The 22234-nt window shown below is 33.3% G+C and overlaps 2 protein-coding genes and 1 long non-coding RNA gene across 3 annotated transcripts; 1 reads left to right on the top strand and 2 right to left on the bottom strand.

The window, feature by feature from the left end:
• Positions 1 to 17: 17 nt before the first annotated feature.
• On the bottom strand, positions 18 to 1737 carry LOC142531867 (uncharacterized). Its single transcript, XR_012816388.1, has 3 exons — positions 872 to 1737; positions 386 to 530; positions 18 to 312 (listed from the first exon to the last, which is right to left on the bottom strand). It is a non-coding gene; the product is annotated as an uncharacterized LOC142531867 (long non-coding RNA).
• Positions 1738 to 4424: 2687 nt separating this feature from the next.
• On the top strand, positions 4425 to 9343 carry LOC142531049 (cell division control protein 48 homolog C-like). Its single transcript, XM_075637052.1, has 10 exons — positions 4425 to 5261; positions 6033 to 6637; positions 6742 to 6894; positions 7246 to 7362; positions 7444 to 7548; positions 8255 to 8320; positions 8432 to 8496; positions 8601 to 8802; positions 8911 to 9051; positions 9135 to 9343. Exons 1-10 carry the CDS (start codon positions 4445 to 4447, stop codon positions 9222 to 9224), a joined length of 2361 nt encoding a protein of 786 aa, XP_075493167.1. The 5' UTR covers positions 4425 to 4444; the 3' UTR covers positions 9225 to 9343.
• A 2064-nt stretch (positions 9344 to 11407) lies between these two features.
• On the bottom strand, positions 11408 to 16309 carry LOC142531022 (sulfate transporter 1.3-like). The gene is made up of 15 exons (XM_075637003.1): positions 16067 to 16309; positions 15761 to 15834; positions 14949 to 15027; positions 14449 to 14843; positions 14143 to 14347; positions 13883 to 14057; positions 13717 to 13782; positions 13518 to 13631; positions 13296 to 13412; positions 13095 to 13221; positions 12733 to 13019; positions 12456 to 12646; positions 12252 to 12340; positions 12019 to 12095; positions 11408 to 11888 (listed from the first exon to the last, which is right to left on the bottom strand). The coding sequence occupies exons 4-15, from the start codon at positions 14819 to 14821 to the stop codon at positions 11751 to 11753; spliced, it is 1959 nt and encodes a 652-aa protein (XP_075493118.1). The 5' UTR covers positions 14822 to 14843; positions 14949 to 15027; positions 15761 to 15834; positions 16067 to 16309; the 3' UTR covers positions 11408 to 11750.
• Positions 16310 to 22234: the final 5925 nt, after the last annotated feature.

Consider the following 22234-nt stretch of genomic DNA (forward strand, 5'->3'; position numbering starts at 1 on the left):
TACACATACGGAAATAGTTCGTGGGGATACTTAATTGATTTGTCTATTTGCCACATCTGCCATTTCAGGAAATTGTGCAAAATGAGTAAGATGGTAAACGATGTCAATTGGCAACCGCTCATTCTCTTCTGTACGTCTGATGTAAGTGCTTCGACTAAGGATCATTTGATGTTTTAAAGATCCTAGAATTGGTGTGTTTCTAGTTATTTCCCTAATCTTTGCATTTCCCACGTAATAAGTTTTGTACAACTCGAGTAGCTTGTTCAATTGGTCAACATCTTGCTCGTAAATGATGCTTTGCGAGCTTTCATTCTGGCCAAACGAATGATGTCAGTAAAACAAATTGAAATGATAATATCCACATTAAAAAATTAAAGAATTTTACCTCTTCGTCAGCAAAAACAATTTTTTGTTTCCTTCCCCATTTCATGAACCAAATTGGAGTTTTTTCTGCAAATAAGACCTTCACAAACCAGCCTTGGGCCTCCGGTTTTAGCTTTCCAAGTGTAGTACACTTTTCTTCCATTGACCTGAAAAGGAAGATAGGAGGGAAAAAATCAATCAACTTTGGGATAAAAGCCAATATTTATAAGTAATATTATGAATAATCTGCAACAAATTGCTGGAAATGTATAGCTTAATATTGTTTACTTTGTGTGGTAAAGGAATGGAAGCCAAAATTAAATTATCTTTTGTATTGTGAGTACAAAACAAAATATTCTGAATGCAAACTCCAATAATATAAATATTAATCTTGAAAACAAAAATAAAAAACACAATTCAAATATGGCTACGCCGTGACTACAAATTTTCTATATATCCAAAGAAATGAATATATATTAAATGAAAAAATAATTCGCTTAGGGTTTACCTATATTAAATAATCTTGGCAGCTGCTAGAACATCTTGATATACAACGTTCTTTTTATGGTCAGTCCTTTGGAACAATGGTAGTGATGGCCTGATAAGTACTTTTAACTGATCTATACTTTTGGCTCTGGATAGCGCGACATAAAGTTGACCGTGTGAAAAAACAGATTCTTTCAAATATATACCAACGAAATCTAAAGTCTGGCCTTGTGCTTTATTAATGGTCATCGCATAACATAGGTGTACTAGAAATTGTTTCCTCTTAAATGGAATAGTAAAAAAATCATCACATGGAGCTTCTAATGTTATACGAGGAATAAACACAAGCTTGCCTCCATGGATTCCGACTAAAATTTCAGCATAAATAACATTTGTGTTAAAACCTTTGCAAAGAAGCCGCGTACCATTACAAAATCCTTCAGTTGGGTTTATATTTCTTAGCAAAATGATTGGTGCATTTATTTTCAAAGTTAGTTTATGAGGAGGAAGTCCTTGAGGAGTCAAGTAATGAAACAACTCTTCTTGGTTTGGTACAACACAATTACTTGTGTTATCATCACAACTAAAATATGTATTTTCTTCTCCATGAAACTTATTAATAAGGACATCATTTACCTCATGAACAAACTCATTTCTTGTAGTAAGTATGGCTCGTTTAACAAATAGATAGAAGCTTAAATTGCAGTCATCAATCTTTGGGAATACCATTTCTATTAATGCATTTAATGTTGTAAAATCATCTATACATGGGATGTTTGTTGTATGAGGTATTTGGATTTCATCTTTGTCGTTAGTTTCCTCAAGTCCATCACCAATTTTCATCAAGTAAGACGGAAATTTGGGATCGAGTAATACCCGCATATTTTGTGTAAGCTTTCATCTTGATATTATCAAATTTTTGAATAGCAACTGACAGCTTGTTCTCCTTGGTTTGTTTATTTCCTTCAAACAGCTGAATAAGTTTTTTCCATATTTCTTTGGTTGTTTTGCACATTTTGATTTTGCTGAACGTGACTTTGTCCAGCGTTTTGTATAGGATGTCCTTGGCCACATTATCCAAGTTTGCTTTTCTTTTGTCTTCAGTTGTCCATTCATCTCTAAGATTTTCTATTCGTTGGGGTGCCCCGTCAGTGATGGCAACTGCAGTGTTTGCTTTTAATATCTTCATTGGACCATCAGTGATGACATACCACATGTCATCATCTTGTGCAGCTAAGTGAGCCTGCATTCTTATTTTTCAGTCATTAAAGTCTTCTCTGGAAAACATAGGTATTTTGTTGAATGAAGACATATTGAACAGTTGTAAGTAAGAATATTCTGAGACAAGATTCAACTGCTCTGATACCACTTGATATGATCGGTTAATAGGTAGAAAAGTGTTTAGAAGGGGGGTTGAATAAACACTTACGATTTTTTTATAACCTTCTCGAATGAAGTATCAGTGTTGTGATAAATTGAAACTTATGAATCTTGTCAGTCGATGACAATCAGTTTAACTAAATATAGTTGCGGAAATAAATTGACTGAAAGATAGAATAAATGACTGAAATAATAATGCAAGGATTTATGGATGTTCGGAGATTGAATAACTCCTATGTCATCTCTTCTATCACAAGGATAGGATATGCACTAAAAGACTTTGATCAATACAAAACTTGTACATACCCACTTCAGTTAGGACTTAACACTGCCAAGACTGAAACTCTTAGTTAACAACAATTTTCACAGTTCTTCGACTGGATCTAGCACGACTGATATAAGTAAAACAGAAATTTGTGCTAGTAAGCTCGAAAAGTAGCCTCAAATGCTACAAATATTTCTAATAAGTGTGAGCTTTTTGAATCTCAAATGAGAGTAATAAATCTGGTAGAATAACAGCAAGCTTGAGAGAATGAATGAATCGTATTGATAAGTGCTATTTCTCAACTGTTCTTCTTGCTTATTTATATGCTTCCTTCCAACGGTAATAATAAATATAATTTGAATCTTTGTATCCGTTGATTGCCACGTCAATATTCTTCTAACATTCGTACACTGTATTTTCTGAAATGCGGCGTTCCGCTACGAGTTACAGTCTGCTTTGTACTATGGTCGGTTGAATGTCCTTTTCAACTGATGACGTGTACAGCTGAAGGATCAGCTGAAGGCACTCGCTGGTAAGCTTTTAACTGAATATATCAACTGATTTGTTTTCAGCTGATCAGTCAGTTGTCCTCGAAAGTTCAGTTCTGCTCAACTGATCAGTTGTCTTTGATAATCTGCTCATTAATCTTCAGATAGGCAACCGTTAATACGTGATCAGTTAGTTTAATTTAATCTTTTAGTTTGTCAAACCACCGAATTAAGTTTCCAACATGGTGTATTCAATGTAGGAGATTTATTGACTTTTAATGATCTTTGTAGATTTTTAAAGTTTAGATGTAGTCAATTTAGACTTTTACATACTTTATAGAAGTCTAATGGTATTCAAAATAGACTTTCATAGAGTTTTAAAAAGTCAAGTGATATTTAACATTGACTTAAAAACTCTATAAAAGTCTATATGTATTCAAATTTTCAATAGACTTTTAGTAATTTCATGAAATTCATCAACATACAAACATTAAAGCCTAAGGTACAATTATAAATTGTCAAAAATTGTATTTGGTTCAACTCAAAGATTTAGATGTATTTTTAAAACTTCTAACTTATATCCAAGCTATTTATTTCACTCTCTGACGTTTCACATCATCTCTTTTCTTATCTTCTCTCATCATCTATCTCTATCACTATCTCAAATTTTGGAAGTGTATCTCTATATATATTTTCATCTTTTTTTTTTATTTTTCATTTTTTGGCTGATTGTTCATTTAATAATTTTTTATTTTAATATCATAGAAAATTTTGAATTCCATAATTGATTTTGTTATTTTTAATTTATGATTTATATAAATTAATGTAATATGCAATAATAATAAAAGATGGTCCAAAAAAATATCTCTTAATTCTTAATAATTGAATATCCTCACAATAACTACGATTTTTTAAATTCTTTTTAGCATTTTCAATTTCAATTAATATGTAAGCTATGATATTTTTATACAAAAATATATACACACAAATATTTTTTTTCACATGTATATTATCAATTTAAAAACAAAATTACAGATTAATCAATTGATGTATTTTGAAAAATTTACAAGCATGCATACAAACTCACATATATACACATGTAAAGATTAAATGATTTAACTTTTAAATAAATAAATTCATTTATTAATATAAATATTGAAAAATGATTTCAAACTGAATATATTATATATATTAATTAATTATTTGTTCAAATAAATTAATAAAAAATAATATATTATAATTAAATACAAATTTTTTTAATTTTATAAAAAAATTTCATAAAAATCTATAAAAATTTTGCAAAAAATATAAATCCATGTAATTCTGTTTATAAATATGTAAGTTTACGTAAAAAATTATAAAAATTTATGAAATTTATAAAAATCTATCATTTAAAAAAATTATTACAAATGACTTTGAATTAAATATTTTACCCAAACAAAGCACGAGGTGAACCCTAAAAATGGGAAGAGCACGAGGCGGCCGAGTGAGAGGGTTGACGTCCATGGTCGGCGGTATATTACGCCGACGCATAGAATCCGTGGATAATTATGCCAATGTCGACCAACTGATAGGCCACCTCCGCTCCACATATCCACAGTACGCGCGTCTCCCACTGCGGATTTTCACCAAACGCGTCCATCAGATTCTTCACAGTTCAGGCAAAGCAAACGATGACGTCTCAGATGGTTCTAATATCCATGAACAGAAGGAAACGATTCCTAGAAAGAAACGAAAGGAGTTTGATGAGAGCGAGGTTAAATTGCGGGATAAGAGAAGGAATAATGTGTATGCTGCGGTATCTTCCTCAGGCAGTGTAGATTCCTCGGAGGACTGGGTTACGACATCGGGGGGCGATGGAATCGATTTGACGAATTCGAATCTGAGGGAAAATTACCGTAATATTTCGAAGAAATCGGGTGGAGTGGAAGGGAATAGGGAAGTAGTCGTGGTAAATACAAGGGGTGAAGATGGTACAGAATTTGGGGAAGGAAAGGTAGGTGATGAGCTTGGAGCATTGAATAATGATGACGATAATCGGCCGAAGTTCAAGGATTTAGGGGGGTTGAGTGAAGTTATCTGCCGATTGATAGAGGAATTGGTGGTGCCTTTTTGTCGTCCAGATGTGATGCAGCACCTCGGCTTGGAACCCATGGGGGGAATTTTGCTGCACGGTCCACCAGGATGTGGGAAAACCACGTTGGCTCATGCCATTGCCAATGAGGCTGGAGTCCGGTTTTACAAGATTTCTGCTACTGAATTGGTGTCTGGAGTTTCCGGTATGCTGGTTATATACATGAGCAGTTCCGAAAGTAATGTGTGATACACATGTGTTGTTAATCGCTTATCAAGTTGCTCATTTAACAAATTCTCAACATTTCATTTTTATTGCTAACTTGGTAGGTCTACGATCATCATCCCGTATTAAATGAACGCCTCGTGTTTTTTTTTTGGGGGCATGCTTCAGCTGCCTGATATTTGTGATATTACAATTTCTTATGGGCTGCTCAAAAAATATAGCTCAGCGTTGTGTCTGAAACTGCCTCCTTTGCGGAACCAATTTGTGAGGTCTCGGACTGGTTGGCCTGATTTTCTCCTGATTAATGAATAACAAGTCTCAAGGAATATTCATAACCATACTATGCATTTCATTTTTTTATGGAGCTTTAATTCTTAGGTGACTTCATTCCTGAATCTTTCATGTGCCTGATATTTTATATTTTGTTTGAAACTTCCTTCTTGGTGGAACCAATTTGTGACGACTAGGACAGGCTGGCATTCTCCTGGTTAATGAACTACTAGTCTCACAGAATATTGATGACCATGCTAAGCTTTTCATTTTACTGGAGTTTTAATGTTTAGGTGACAGACATTCCTGAATCTTTTATTTGCATGTTGATGGGTTCTTAGCCACCTTGTGGTTTCTTACTTTTCTCTGTTATAGGTGGTGTTTGATTTTTAGGCACAATGAATAAAGTAATGAAGTTGTGCTTTAGATTGTAAAGCTTCTTCATCTTCTTTCTTTTTTATTTTCTTTTTAAACTTTATAGGGGGGTCGTCAGAGGAAAATATCCGAGATCTGTTCGCAAAAGCATATAGGACAGCGCCTTCTATTATATTCATTGATGAAATTGATGTAATTGCTTCAAAAAGGGAAAATTTGCTGAGAGAAACGGATCGACGCATTGTTACACAATTGATGACTTGTATTGATGAAACAAACAAACTCGTAAAACCTGTCAATGGAAATGAAGATTCAGAGACTTCTAATAGCAGACCTGGCCATGTCCTCGTGATTGGGGCAACAAATAGACCGGATGCTATTGACCCCGCCTTGAGAAGGCCTGGACGATTTGATTGTGAATTTGTTTTAGGTGTTCCGGATGAAAAGGCACGGGTCGAGATGTTAAAAGTACTCACCCGCAATCTTAAAGTTGAAGGTGCCTTGGATCTTAAGAAAGTAGCTAGATCCACTCCCGGATTTGTTGGAGCAGATTTGGCCGCCCTGGTCAAGAAGGCTGGTATCCTTGCTATGAAAAGAATTTTAAGTCATAAAAAAGATGTTCTTTCAGGAGAATATCATGAAGATTTGTGGAGACACCCGTGGCCCCATGAAGAATTGGATAAACTTAGCATCACGATTGCCGATTTTGAGGTAATCATGCTTTGGGACCGATCCACTCGTTGGTAAATAATGAACAAATTGTGGCACTTAATTAAGTTCTTTTTTTAAAAACACATCTATTTCATTTTTTGCAGGACGCTGTTGAAAAGGTCCAACCTTCTTCTAAAAGGGAAGGGTTTTCTGTTTTGCCAAATGTGAAGTGGGATGAAGTTGGAGGACTTCATTCGCTCAAACAAGTGTTTGACCATCATATAACCAAGAGAATAAAGTTTCCTGAATATTTTGAGGTGATTAATTTCGTTTCATATATGATTGAGAATTGAGATCATCTAGATGGATGTTTGGTTTTAAATTTTTAATGCATGTTCAGCTGTTATCGGGTCTTGAGATTCTCGGCAAGATACACAATTTTGAATTTTTTTTGCATTTGAGTTTCTGACGTGCATATTCTGTTTTCACGAGTATGTTGCACATTGATTCTTTGAAAATTTATTTTATTGATGATTATTAACAAATAAAATAATCTGTATTAAATGATAAACTTCTCTGAGTTTGCTGACAGAAGATCTTCCTACTTGTCCTATTTATTGAATGATTTGCGGAGTTTGATGCTTAAAATAGATTTTATTGTTTCCCAGCATTTTGGGGTGGGTGTAGATTCGGGAATTTTGCTTTATGGCCCCCCCGGATGCGGGAAGACATTGATTGCAAAGGCTGTTGCATGTGAAGCTGGAGCCAATTTCATTTATATTAAGGTTCCTTCAGTTTCTTCCCCTGTAGTATAGCTGAGCACAATATTGTTGGTCTCTTAAAGTAATCTTTTGTTGTATATCTAGGGCCCTGAACTGCTGAATAAATATGTTGGTGAAAGTGAATTGGCAGTGCGGACAATATTTATGCGGGCAAGAACATGTTCTCCATGCATACTTTTCTTTGATGAGGTACTATTTTACTCCCATTTCCGACCATTAATAATCACCCAAATTGCCATCAAATTGGCTTCTAGATCTTATATGGTGTTTCAAGTTAAACAGCCTAATTTCAAATTATCTGCATCCACAGTGTTGATTTGTTTTAAGTTCTGGCATAATTTGCGCACATCAAACATGCATAGTTGAGCTACTTGTGGGCAAAGTTTGATTGGATGATCTTGGCAGTTACTCTCTAATTTTTCCTCAATTGTCAATGCAGGTTTAACAATGTCCGAGTGCGGATTCGCCATGTTATGCTTTGTTTTCTCGATATTATCCTCAGTAGTTGCACTTAAATGTTGGAAAATTAATACATGAGCAAACTATTTGGAAGTTTCGATGCGATTGTTTTTTTTAATATCTTGTAGTTTTACTTGTGATTTCTGTTCAAGTCCATTGAACTTCTTGATGCATTAGTGATGGTCCGGACTAACAAAATTCTATGCACTACAGTTTAGGCCTTTGCTTCGTAACTCCATTCTGCAATCACAGCAATCAATTTCTGCTTACTTTTTTTTATCAATCTGGATTCCTTTTTTTACATGTGTTTTGTAACAGACTACAGTTTCTTCGAAATCCACTGCTTTTTCATTTTTTTTTTTTGGTTTTTTCCTCAGTATGTAGGTCAGTTTGATGGATTTATGTTTTCTTAACTCCGTAGTTCCTTTTTTACTAGGTGGATGCATTGACAACAGATCGTGATAGAGAAGGGGGACGTTATATTGAGAAACTTGTGGATCAGGTCAGTAAAAAAACACTCGTCCAGATGGTTCCCCTCCTGAGTATATAATATATGTGTCTGCTCGTTGAAACCTTGTTATGGGCTGAAAACAAAATGTTTCTATTATTTCAGTTACTAGTATGTCTTGATGCAGCCGAACAAAGACAGGGTGTCTATGTGATTGCTGCCACAAATAGGTAGAGCTTATTGCACGAAGCACATTATTGTGGATGGGCAGCTAAAATACATGTTTTTGTTAGGTCCATAGTCTAACATCCTTTATCTTTCGGCATGTTGACAGGCCTGAAGCCATGGATCCGGCTTTACTTAGACCTGGAAGATTTGAAGAACTTTTGTATGTTCCTCTCCCTTGTCCAGAAGAACGAGGAATGATCCTGAAATCTATTGCTACGAAGATGAAGATAGATGCTTCTGTCGACCTAATGGCGATTGGAAAAGACAGTTCATGTGAAAATTTTAGTGGAGCCGATCTATTTGGACTTGTATGTCTTTTTTTCTGACACCTTTTCCTTCATACATCGGTCTGTTGCTGAATCGCTCATAATTATTTTTTGTTTGGTGAACATTGCTCCCTCTTTTGGCGAGAACAGTTGCGTAAAGCTACTAGTATATTAATGGAAGACATATGGGCCTCATTGCACGAAAGTTCTGTTGATTATTCTCTTTTTACCGTCAAGGATGAACATATCAACAGAGCATTAAAGCAAATGTCTCCCTCAGTTTCAGAGGAGGTGCCTGCCTTTTACACGCATTATATAAATAAATTACCTTTGTTCATTTTCATGTTCATCGTATTTGCCTTCTTGTTGTGCAGCGAATTCAGCATTACGAGAGTTTGTCGAAAAGCTTGCCTGGATCGCGGAAAGTTAATGCTTCTAATACTTTTATCAAATCTTTTTCTTGAACTATTGCAGGTTCTGGGGAAAAAAAAACTACTACTGCATTTTCCTAGAGTTATTGTTTTTTATACTTGGAAGTTACCCGTTTCGATTATCATATTTATATATGTTTTGGTTCCCCAGCTGTTGAAAATCTTGATTGTCAGATTTCTTTTTGAATTTATACAATAAATGATTGATGCGTTTAAGCTTTAGTGAAAGATTTGGTGATATATGTACCATATCGTGGCATGAGGAAGAGGAAAATTGCAAGGTTAACTTGCCTAAACAAAGAAGTCTATTTAATTCCCTAACCAAAAAATTAAAACTACGACTATATTTAGAAAGTCTATCCCACTAGCTTTTCGCACACAAATATCGATTTTAAGATCTATTATTTTCTTCTTAAATTACCCTTGATTATATGCTTGAAATAATAACGTAAAGTCCAAGTAAAAAATGACTAGATTTTATTGAAAAAACTTTTAATTTAATATTTCGGACAGAGACTTGGAATGATTATTATTTTTCAGATATTTTATAAACTAAAATACAACAAAAAATATCAATGTAAAACAATATACATACTTCATTTTAGATCGAATCGATCAAACTTGTGTCAAAATAATTTATTTTAGTTAAATTTAAATAGGGTATTTTGTCATCGTATCCTCGAATATAACCAATTTGGCACATTCCATTGATAAATAGCTTTGTTGGTGTATCACACCCTCAAATCCAATCTAATTATGTTTGATCGAAAATATGATAAGTTTTGGTGATAACAAACAGCATCGAGTTGTTTCAGGGTCTAGCTCTTATTTGCACGTATTGAGATGTTTCTAATTGGACGCTGAGAACGCACGTATAATAAAGTTGCAGATTGATTTCAAGTTGTATTCAATCTTCTAACATCATCATAAACTCAAGCTGCATAATCATTGATAGTTGTTTAAGCTGTCAACTACGTGTATAAACTTGATAAAATATTGTATGGTCTAGAACAAATCATCGTGCATGGTTTGATATTTTGTCTAAATTCTTATTTCATCATAACTTTGTTATTAGAAATGTAGATAAAATATTGTTTAAGTTTACTAAGGGTTATATTCGACTCCAATAACATCAAATTCTGTGAGAAATTTTGAATGAATTGACATTCTTTCTTGGAAATGTAAGTAAAAGATAGACAATGAGATTTTCGTTAATCGGGCCAAATACAAAAAATATAGATATATATATATATATATATAGATAGACAATGAGATTTTCGTTAATCGGGCCAAATACAAAAAATATAGATATATATATATATATATATATTATATCATTAAAGAAATTTTTCATGGAAAATTACGTTGAAAATTCAACCAAGATACACAAATATGCATGGAGACCATCTTTTCCATATCAGCAAATTCAATCAAGAAAAGAAAAATGTTAGAAATTCCAACTAAATTAACCACGACAATAATATATAATTACAGCTTATTTTATTGAGTTTATATATATTATTAAGGTAGTGTTTGTAAATATTTATAAAAATGAATATGAACTTTTATTTTATAAATTTGCACAACTTTGTAAAGAAAAGTCCACATCAATTTGATCGATTCGATTTAAAAATTAAGTATTTATATCAAAGAAGTGCGTCTTCAGAAATTTGATAAGAAGTAAGAAATATATTTTTTTGAGTAATGCTATATGTATATTTTAGTGTACATCTTGATTTATATATTAATTTCCTTATCAGTTACAAAAACTATATATCATTACTAATAAGATATTTATTTATTTTCAGGGGTAGTTTTGCATTGGGTAAGAAAAATGTAAGTTAATATAAGACAAGTTGTACACTATAAGGTGTCCATCAAGCATTTTTCTTTTTTATTTGGTAATATTTCAATCCTAAAACATTGTATAATTATTTAGATAATTGTTATAATAATTATAATGATATTTGATATATATATATATATATATATATATATATATTTGGACAAAAATTTTTGTGAGACGGTCTCACGGATCGTATTTTGTGAGACATATCTCTTATTTGGGTCATCCATGAAAAAATATTACTTTTTATTATGAGTATCGCTAGGGTTGACCCGTCTCACAGATAAAGATATGTGAGACCGTCTCACAAGATACCTACTCTATATATTGTATGAAAAAGTAAAGATACAACAATTTAATACAAAACAACAGCAAACCAAGTGAAAGTGACACAATTTGCTTGAACTAATACATAACAACAACAGAAGATGAGCAAGTAGAATAAAATTATCTTGACAGCAAGATATAAGAAAATGTACAGAGAACAGTTATTTCATGGTAACCATGCAAAGTAAAACAAAACAATCACGACTCTCGAAAGCTTCTCCGATGTCATAGCCGGACATGAGGTGAGGCCTAGTCGTGAGAAGCAGCGGCCCTCAGATCCCTTCTTTTTTTTTTCCGGCTCTCGTGATCTGTTCCCAAACGACAAATCGAACATTCGGCGACAAAATCTAACAAAAAACGATCCAGTTTTGAAGTAAACGAACGGCTCAAGGCTCCATCTTGGGAGCCAGAGTCGTAACAGCATCAACTACAGTGAGGAAAATCTTGTCTTCTCCAATCAAGTTGGGGAAGTCAGACGTGTAGAGCTTTTCGAGCACCACCTGCCCCGGATTTGCTAAAACAACCTGCAAGAAAATGGGAATGAGTCCGATACAATGTGAATGTGTTGTGGTGGAGCCGATATGCATGGGACATGCACGGTCCCAGGAATTCATTTGTTTTCTGTTAGTTTTAGTGAAACGCTATATATCATACCTGTATATCTTTCTTTTGTACATGTTTGTGCAGATCTTCCAAGGAATGAATGCCGCTGGTGTCGATATCTGTTACAGCTGCAAACGAAAACATGGAAAAAGAATTTAGATTATAGGCATTAACATGTTGAGAATCAAGTTCGAGACTAAATTATATCAACATCGTCGTCTTGGGTCTTGATTATGACACGCCGCCGGAAGTTTAAATAATTACTTAATCGAAAAAGTCCTTACGTGACAATTCAATTATTAAATACTGAATTTTTTGTTGGCTGCTGTCTTTGAGATGTTGCTCCTCTTCATCAGCCAGCAATCTCAGTATCCTGTGAAAAAAATTTTATCTTCATTTGTACTCGCCAAATCCCACGTGATCAGAAGAATTATATCCGTAAATTACAACGATGAGACCGAAATAAAAGGATTAGGACTCATCTATACCTCTCCCTGATGTAATTGGCGTTGGAAAAATAGATTGCAGAATCAACTCTCACAATAAGAAGTCCAGGAATTTTGGTGGCTTCCGGGTATTGTTGAATGTTCCGGTAAACCGAAGTTCTCGGGATTTTCCCAAGCACCGCAGTTCGAGGCCTCGTAACTTGGAGAAGAATCTTGGCAAATGATAGAGCAACCTGTGTGTTACATTCTCAGAAGTTAAAACACTATCAGATATCATAACTGCAACAGAAACAAAGGCTGGGATTGTTTAGTGTCTTACTGCAATCAGAAGACCAATCTCAACAGACACGAAAACAACTCCAAAGAATGCTCCCATACAAGCCACAAAATCGAATTTGTCGATCTTCCATATAGTTATCATGGCTTTAACGTCGAACAAGTTCACCACAGCTGATATGATAATCGCAGCTAAAACCGCATTGGGTGTGTACTTAAAAAGTGGGGTGATGACAAAAAGAGTCAGCAAAACAACGAAAGACATGACTATGTTCGACACAGCCGTGTTGCATCCAGCCATGTAGTTCACAGCAGAGCGTGAGAAGGAACCTGTCAACAAGTAAGAAGATCAAAAACTCGTAGGCTTGAGGTAAAATTAAAGTTATCAAAAACTCTTAGGCATACCAGTGGCTACGTAGCACGATGTCAACGAGCCAATGATGTTCATCGATCCTAATGCGATCATTTCTTTGTTTCCATCTATGTGGTAGTCTTTCATTGCTGCAAAGGTTCTACCAATAGCCACAGCTTCCTGTGAGATGTAAAATCTTTTAGCTTAATGAATCTTGATACTCAAACGAGTATGTTTATGCCTTTTCTTCTTACCGTCAACGCGACCATCCCTGAAACCACACCGATCTTAAAACCTTTGCCAAGATAGGTTCCGGAGAAATATATCTCGTGCAGAGAAGCAGGATTTATGCCTTGTTCGATGTGGCGAACCTACATACACATACCGAGTAAAAAAATTAATTAGTTATTTTACTGAAACAAATGATCGGTTGTAATTAGCGGACTAGTTCGACATCTATAGCTATTGAATCTTACAATTTGAACACCTTTCTTGTCTGCACGAGTGATGTAAACTACGAAGGTTGAAATGATAACTGAAAGCAGTGGAGCTATAGCAGGAATCCAAAATAATTTCTTCTTCTTTTTTCCCTGATTCGACAAAATTAGGATGAAACTGTAAAAAAAATGAACTTGCAGTTTGCGAAAATCTAAATTGAAGGGAATTGAATCTCACAATGTATTTGGCAAGGAGTAGGAATGCCAAGAAAGAAATTCCTATAACAACCGTCTCCCAGTTCCACTGTAAAACAAGGAGAAATATTAAGCTTCAAAGACAGTAAATAAACGTCCATCTATTGATATAAAACGATTCTAATTTGGAATAAGAACCTAAGTCTCACCCCATGATGCACATTACTCCATACAGATCTCATCACAGAAACTATGTCTGTTTTTTTGGTGAAGGTCTTTACACCAAGCAAGCCTTTGAGCTGCTGAAGCCCGATGGTAATGGCTGCCCCAGCCATGAATCCAACTATGGCAGCATGAGAAAGGAAATCAATCAAGAATCCCAGCCTGAACCAAAACATGAATACAACATTTAGTTTCTTGAAATATCAAAAGGAAGAAACTGGCCAATGGCTGTTGTTTTTGCTTTTACCGGAAGAAACCGAGTGCAAACTCAGTGATTCCAGCGAAGAATGTAGCTGTAAATGCAAGACGCAGATACTCGTGTTTGTTTTTGGGATCAATCTCATTCTGAAGCATAGTTCCTAGCAAGAGAGACACCACAGCTACTGGTCCAATGGCAATATCTCTTGAGCTCCCCATGAAAGCGTAAATCAGGGGAGGAACGAAGCTACTATCTGCAATTTCATTCAAAAGTTTTGGGCAATAAAATGACCATATTTTTCATTCGTTCTTAAAAAAAGCTCCTTCCTTTGAAGGATATCATAATGCTACTTACATAGCCCGTATTGCGGGTCCAGATTAGCAAGTTTTGCATACGCAATGTCCTGAGGGATGCACAGACTTGCAATGGTAAGCCCTGCAATAATATCACCTCTAAGAAAAGAAAGCTTATAGCTCCGTCCCCATTCAAGAATGGGGAAGACAGATTGTATTCCCAGCAGTAGTTTCTTCGACTTCGTTTGATTCTTGAAAGGGCGAAGCGGTTCATCATGGAAAAACGTCTCCTTCACCGTATGTTTGAACTCCTTGAGAAGGCCTTGCTTTGGCGGTACGCCCACCTTGTGAACATACGGAAAGTTATCAGAATGGCGACCTGAAGAAGCCGCACCTACAACATCCACCCCATCTACGACTCGATTGCTACTCATTGTGGCCCAAGAAAGAGACTACCTGCATGCACAAACAAAGACGACGAATAAATCTTACGCATTCAAGAAATCAAACCAACGGTTATATATTACAACAAAAGACAAGATTATGCAACAACCTCTGTACCTCTGAGTACTAAGAAGAGCGCTGTCAGAAACTACGAAGGAACTCCAACTTATATAAGCAGTTTAAGAAGCGATGTCAACTGTATAAAAAAACACGAAAGGGACGGTATGAGATAGCAGAAAGGAACGTATCTAGACACCTTTCAAACTACATTCAGGTACGAGGGCAAGTAAATCCCAACATGATTCATTAATAAATGCAAACGACGCCAATTTATCATAAGATTATCTGAGAGAAGCCATAAACTATGATTTATAAAAGAGTTGACTTTTAACATTGGCTACCCGAAACTCTGAAGTCTGAAAGTGTATTATTAAACTTTGCTTAATATCCTCTTGCCGTTGCTTAAATTTGACTACACCATTCTGTTTACAACCCACAAACGGCCCTTCTCCTGTTTGAATGGCCATTAATATTCAAAACAACCAGCTTTTTCATAGTTGTATGTATATTAATTTATTTATTCGCAAAAATCATTAACTTAGAAATGGTGTTTTGATTATAAAACGCAACCAAATTTGCACGGTGTGTCAGTCGACTCCGGTTACCCACAGTTGCTGATGATATCATAAAGTTTCAAGCGAGATTTTTTCTAAAAACTGCAGATTCACCCAGAATTTGTCTCCTGGCTCTCGCCCATCTCATGCCAAAGTGCTGTGGAAACTCACAAAGTTTACTTTTAATCACCAAAAAGGGCATATTTAATCACAAATGATCGCCTTTTTTAAGCTTAATAATCAATTATATTAAAGTCGGTCCTAATGGCTCACTTTTCAATAGCCAAATAAAGTATACAATTCTGAAAAGTTCACCTTTTTCTAAACTCTTTCTGCAACCTCTCTTCTCAACGTAAAGCTACGCAAATATGCATGGACGCCATCTCTTCCTATCAGCAAAATTCAACCATTATCACAAAAATAAAATAATAATAATAATAATTCAACCCAAAAAATTATTGGAAACTCCAACAACAAGAGGCACAGCTGTACGAGAAAAACTATAGAAGATTTCATTTTCTAAAGCGTCCTAATGATTTCTTGCCCACGTAAGCGCGCGCATTCTTATGATTAAACCCCGTCAATTTCATGAAGAAACGGGAGGAAAAAAAAACTGATTACCGAGATCACGTCCAGGTTCAATGAATTTGTATGGAGCTGAATGATTTTGCCAGCTTTTGGTTTTCTTGAATTTGTATAATACTATTTGCCGCAAGCGAACGTGAATCAAAGACGAACGTGTGCAGATATTTAAGCGGAAAAAGAGTTGAATTCAAACACGTTTCAAGTGTAAAAATGAGAGGAAAAAGATCTAATGAAATATGATATTCATGCGTGGCGCCTGCAAGTCTTCCGACTCCCTCGAGAAGAAGGTAAAATATATGGCCACTCTTTTTCCTTTTCATTATTCTTTTTTTTTTTCTACATTTTTAATTAATAAGTTCTTTTTCTTTTTTTCCTATAATTATATTATCGGTTACAATTTTTATATAATATATATATATATATATATATAAATATATCATATTATAAAAAAAATATTTGATTAAATGATGATATATGTGTCAATAATTTAGATAGAAGAATATGAATATTGTGAAAAAAGAAATATTGATTGATATTTTCTAGGAAAAAATATAATAGAATAAATGAATTTTGTGTGAATGCTGCGTTTGGTTTGGATGATAAAATAAACTAATGACTAGTAAGTAAATGATAAAAAAAATGATTTTTGTAGAAATGTAATATATGATGTTGTGTTTGGTATGATTTTTAAGTGTAGGATAAATTTGAATTTTTTGATGAAAGGACAAAATTGTCTTTTCTTCTTTTTTTTCTTCTTCCAATCCGGCGGCGGTCCGGCAACGTCGGTGCGGCCAGCAGTCAACGGCTGCCAGCTGGCCGGAAGTTATCGGTCGGCGGCGACAGTCGGTGGTCCGGCGTCGGCCGACGGCGATCGGTCGGCATTCGGCGGCGGTTGTCGGCCGGAGGCGACGGTCAGCCGATGGCGGCGGTCGGTGGGCGGTGGCGGCGGTCGTGGCGGGAAGTGGTGCTGAGTTTGGATATAGGAGAATGGTAAAATTGAAAAAATAGGAAGGATTAAGAGTTGGATAAATAATCCTAGGGGGCGATGAGGTATTATTTTAACCCACCTAATATAACCTAATAATTCATAGGAGGTATTGACTTGGTTAAATAATCACGCGTTCCAAACAAGGGATAAGGTGGGTTAAAAAAAATAAACCCACTTTATCACCGAAACCAAACACACATGTTAAAGTTATAATGATTATGCGAATATAACCAACACTTTCATATCTATTAAACTTTATATATAATGTGATTTAATTTTATGTTAATTCAAACTCAAAGTATCGATATTTAATGAGCTATTCACGACTAATATTGTCGGGAAAAATCCTTTCTGGAGTCTATTATCGGTTCATTTTTTTGTTTTTATCCACCAAGTTTTCGAATTTTGATTTTGATACATTAATTTTTAAATTTTTGCTAATTTGGTCTAGGCAAAAACTTTGTGTGAGACGGTCTCACGGGTCGTATTTTGTGAGACAGATATATTATTTGGGTCATCCATGAAAAAATATTATTTTTTATGCTAAGATTATTACTTTTTACTGTGAATATTGGTATGGTTGACTCGTCTCACAGATAAAAATTCGTGAGACCGTCTCATAAGAGGCATACTCTTTGATCTAAATGGTGGCGTGACTTCATAATCATCTTCAATTTCAGATGACACATCAGCCATCATTTTTCAATGTACGTCTGCATTTTTAACGTCACATCAGCATTTTGATCAGAAGAACTGAAAATTAAAAGTTTGAGTATCAAAACCAAAATATGAAAACTTTAATCGACTAAAATAACAAATTAAACAAGTTAATGGATTAAAAAAAAAAGAAGAAGTATATATCATTTAAGTATTTATATAATTTAAGTGATCATAATGGAGTCAAAAAATTCCGAAATTAAAATAAATTCTTTTTTTTGTTTGGACAAAGAAATCAATAATGATTGATCAGGTGAATTAAATGTTAAAACAGTGTGGAAAAGAATACAAATAATTAATGTTCGTTTTCTCACCTTTTCTCAAGACAAGTAATATCGGTTGTCCATATACGATGTGAGTTGACTATCGAGAGTCGGAGCCATCGACATGAAGAAATGTTTTAAAGATAATTATAATTATTATTATTTACAAATAAAACGAAAGCTTTAAATTTCTATATTTTTTATTATTTATATTTATATATAGCTAGGGACGAAGCAAGGAATTTTTGTTAGGGGGCAAAGCAAAATTTTCCAAAATAATTAATCATTGAAAATTTTAAATTATAAAAATAGTCTTATCACAAAAAAAACAGTATTTATCTGACATATATTTATATAAAAATACAATTTTAAAAATAATAATAATTTAGTAAAAATTAAAATTTAAAAATTATATACCGTTGTTTAAAAAAAAAAACTATAATGTCAACTTTTCTAATATTGGAATAAATCCGAAATGCCTTCAGAACATTGGGTGATTTTTTAAAAAATCATATATTAGTACCAGATCTGAAATATTTGGTACTTGTATATCATTTATTAGTGCGTTTTTTCAATGTTTTTAACAATTTCATCCGAAAAAAGACGTGTCGTTAATACCGATACATATTATACATGTTTGTGTACTAGAATATTTTTTGTCTAACATAACCAGAACACAAATACAACTATGATATTAAAGATTTGTTGATCATTTATCTTTGAATAAGTAAAAAAATGTATAAATGAGATTATTAGATATAATTTAATTATCTAAAGTATAAAATATGGATTTACCACCCCGATCGAAATTTGAGGGGCAGGCGTGGTTTGCCTCGGTCCTTGCAATTATATACACATAAAACATGAACATAGAATGTTCGTCATCCCTACTTCCATCCATAATGTCCAAGAATAACTCAAATTATTACAGAATTTAACGGCGGATTATGTTGTAATAATTTTAACGACGAATTATGTCTTGTTACATTTTTATGATCCGGATCCCATGCTTTGCGGAAGCATGCTGGGTAAATCAAGTTGTTTGGTATAATAATTGTTCATGTTGGTAGAACAATCGAAACGTGATATTTGTGTTATTGTACAGTTTAAAATATTCGAGTTGTACTGTTATCGCCAATATAGATAAGTAATAGATCGTAAACAAGATATTTTCAATTTTAAATTTGTAAATATCATGATTTGTCCCCTTAAACTACTTTGATGGTTTGAGCATCAAAAAAAATATATATTTATTTAAATTTCTAGAAATGTAAAACAAATAGTTAGTAATAAAACCAAAAATGGCTTGGGAAAAGTAAAGTTTTTGGGAGTTCTCACGATGGACAGGGCCATTGAAATTGTTAAAGGTGAAAGTTCATTCAAATTAGTTTGTTAATTATCATATATTGAATGAGTCAAAATTTAGAAACGAGTATGACCACACAAAAACTACGTGGTACCAAATTTCAATCGATCAATTTGAAATCACAAAAAACTCATGTTTTGTGAGACGAATCTCTGATTTGATCCAACTCATGAAAAATATGACATCGTCTCATAAAATACATACTCATTTAAAATTATATTAAAAACACAAATGATTTTTTTTCTTTTCGATTATGAGCTTTTGAAATTGTAATAATTTACTAGATATAATTCAAAATGTTTATTTAGATTCTTAAAAAAATAAATTATATATTTAACAATTATAAGCTACTGAGATATGCGAGGTTTTACAAAATAAAAAGTAAGGTAATGCTAATTTATAATTTTTTAATATTTATAAATTCCAAGTTTTATTTAAGATAAATTTAGTCAAGTGGACTTTAAGGTCATCTCCAATCCACTGCACTACATTATGCACTACATTGGTGTTACACTAAAATCATCTCCAACCACATTGAACTACATTTTACACTACAATAGAATATTCCAAGAATATTCTTTTTTTTTTTCAATATTAATATTTTTGTTTTATGTTAATTATTTATAATTTGATAATATAATGATAATTAAATATTATAATTTATATATTTAAATATTTTAATTTATATATTAAAATTTGAATTAATTATTTCATATTAACAAAATAATTATTTGATTTACGTACAATTATTTAATACAAACTATATTTTGTTTATTGTTTCGTAATTTTCTATATGTTAGTTGTCGTAGCTTGTTTATTATTTCGTAATTTTATGTTGTTTTTTGTTCGTAATTTGTACCATTTTAACGCATTATTAATTTAATCGGTGTTTTTTTATTTTTTATTTTTACACTTAATTAATTTCTAATCAGAATATTAAAAATTTTATAATTAAAATTTCAAAAAAAATATTAATTAATTAAATATTAAACACTTATATTAAATTAATCAAATTAAAAACTAAAAAAAAATAAAAAAAATTTGTGGCGCAGCAAGCTGCTCCAATCCAACGCCAGTTTTGATGCTGGATTGGAGTGAAAAATCATGGCACCACAATGGTGTGCACCAATGTGGTGCCATGATTGGAGATGGTCTAACTTACAAAAAGGGGAATAAAACCAAGCTCCCCCATATCCATCATTCAAATTATACTTTCCGTGTACATTTCTTATTTACAAGAATATTAATTTTGTTTTCAAAATTATATTTTTGTTAAAATGAAAAAGACTTGTTTGTTTTTTTTCCATTAAAAATATTATTTATATTTATTCTTTTGACTTCTAAATTAATTTTATGAGAAAATAAAGAATTTAATTTATATGAGGGATATATATATTTATTTATAATAATTTAATGATACTAAAATTAATATTTATGTCGCATTCGTGTTTATTTTTTTATGGCCGAACTCGTTACTACAACAAAAGGAAAAATACAAAAGCGTGTTTTATGTCCTTTTCGGTCGGCACCACGCGAGTTGTCAGTGTATCGTATGTACACTTTATTCTCGATATTTTTGTGTGTAATAATAGCAATTAGCAGCACAAGTTGTTCGAGCCATACTAACCATGGCAATCGATTATATAGTGACCATTGTCGATGATTTGTAGTTAATTTGACACGAATATCTTATGTTTGAGATGAAATATCAGATTCAAAATCTAATTATAATAATTTTCAATCTACTCGAATTCAATAATAAGTTTGAGATAATAGATCGAGTTCGAAACTTAAATATAGAGATGAATACGGGGTGTGTTAGTTTTTCGTTCCCATCACCGCCTCCGAATTGTATCTCCACCTCTCATCCTCGCCTCTTTCAGGTTCGGAGATCCTTGAACCCATCGAGATCCAATTTTCATCTCCGCTTCAAAAAAAATAACGTGGCGAAGGGCGGGTAAGGGAAATCTCCGAACTCAAACCTATCATCATCATTGGGATGCGTCCAGAGATGGGATAGTTACCTCATTTCCGTCTCAAGTTATTTTGAGGATTCAAAAAAATCTTCGAACCCAAAATTAGTTTTCAAACTTATCTAGTTTCGCGTTTTTCTTTTGGAGAAAATTGTAATCTCAACCCTAATTCTAATATCAAGAATCTTTAATTGAAGTTCCAGGCTCTCAAATTTGGTCAAAAAAGCACTTGGAATTGATTCGGAGTTATCGAAGTTTGGTTTTGAACACGCCATTCGATCAGAGAATGCAATTCCTAACCTACCCACAAATCATGATATCGAGTTTGATTATTTTGTTTCCTAATTCCTTTTTGAAAATCAATTCGGCAATTTGTATTGATCATGCGAACCTTACATTAGCTTCTAGAAAAAGTTAGAGCTAAAGTCTTCGTGTAAAAGTTAGAAAAGGAAAAAACCAATCTAAAAAGAATTAAAAAAACAAAAAAAAAAACAGTTGGTCCATAGATTGAGACTTGGTTTATCATCGTAAGCCTTCGTTTTCTCCGACACACGCATGCGTTCGTTTGATGGAACTCAGTGCCTAATATAGCTGAGTACACGGTGCTATAGACCCTATTCGAGGTCGAGGTCGAGGTCGAGTAAATATTGAAATAATTTATTTAAAATTTTAGTTTTTTTTAAAAAAATGAATATTAAATTATCATAAATTACGTTAAGAAAGAGGAAAATTGATGTTTTGATTGATATTTTTAAAACTATTTAAGGAATCCATTTCTTTTAATTATAATAATTGATAAGTACTTAAGCTTCAATTTTACCCGCGGTTCAGTCAAAAGTTCTCAAAAAGTCAAAAATCAATATATTTAATGGCTAACCAAACAAACCTTTAGGTCCA

The sequence above is a fragment of the Primulina tabacum genome, chromosome 17, assembly GCF_025594145.1.
Source record: "Primulina tabacum isolate GXHZ01 chromosome 17, ASM2559414v2, whole genome shotgun sequence".
NCBI classification, from domain to species: Eukaryota; Viridiplantae; Streptophyta; class Magnoliopsida; order Lamiales; family Gesneriaceae; genus Primulina; species Primulina tabacum.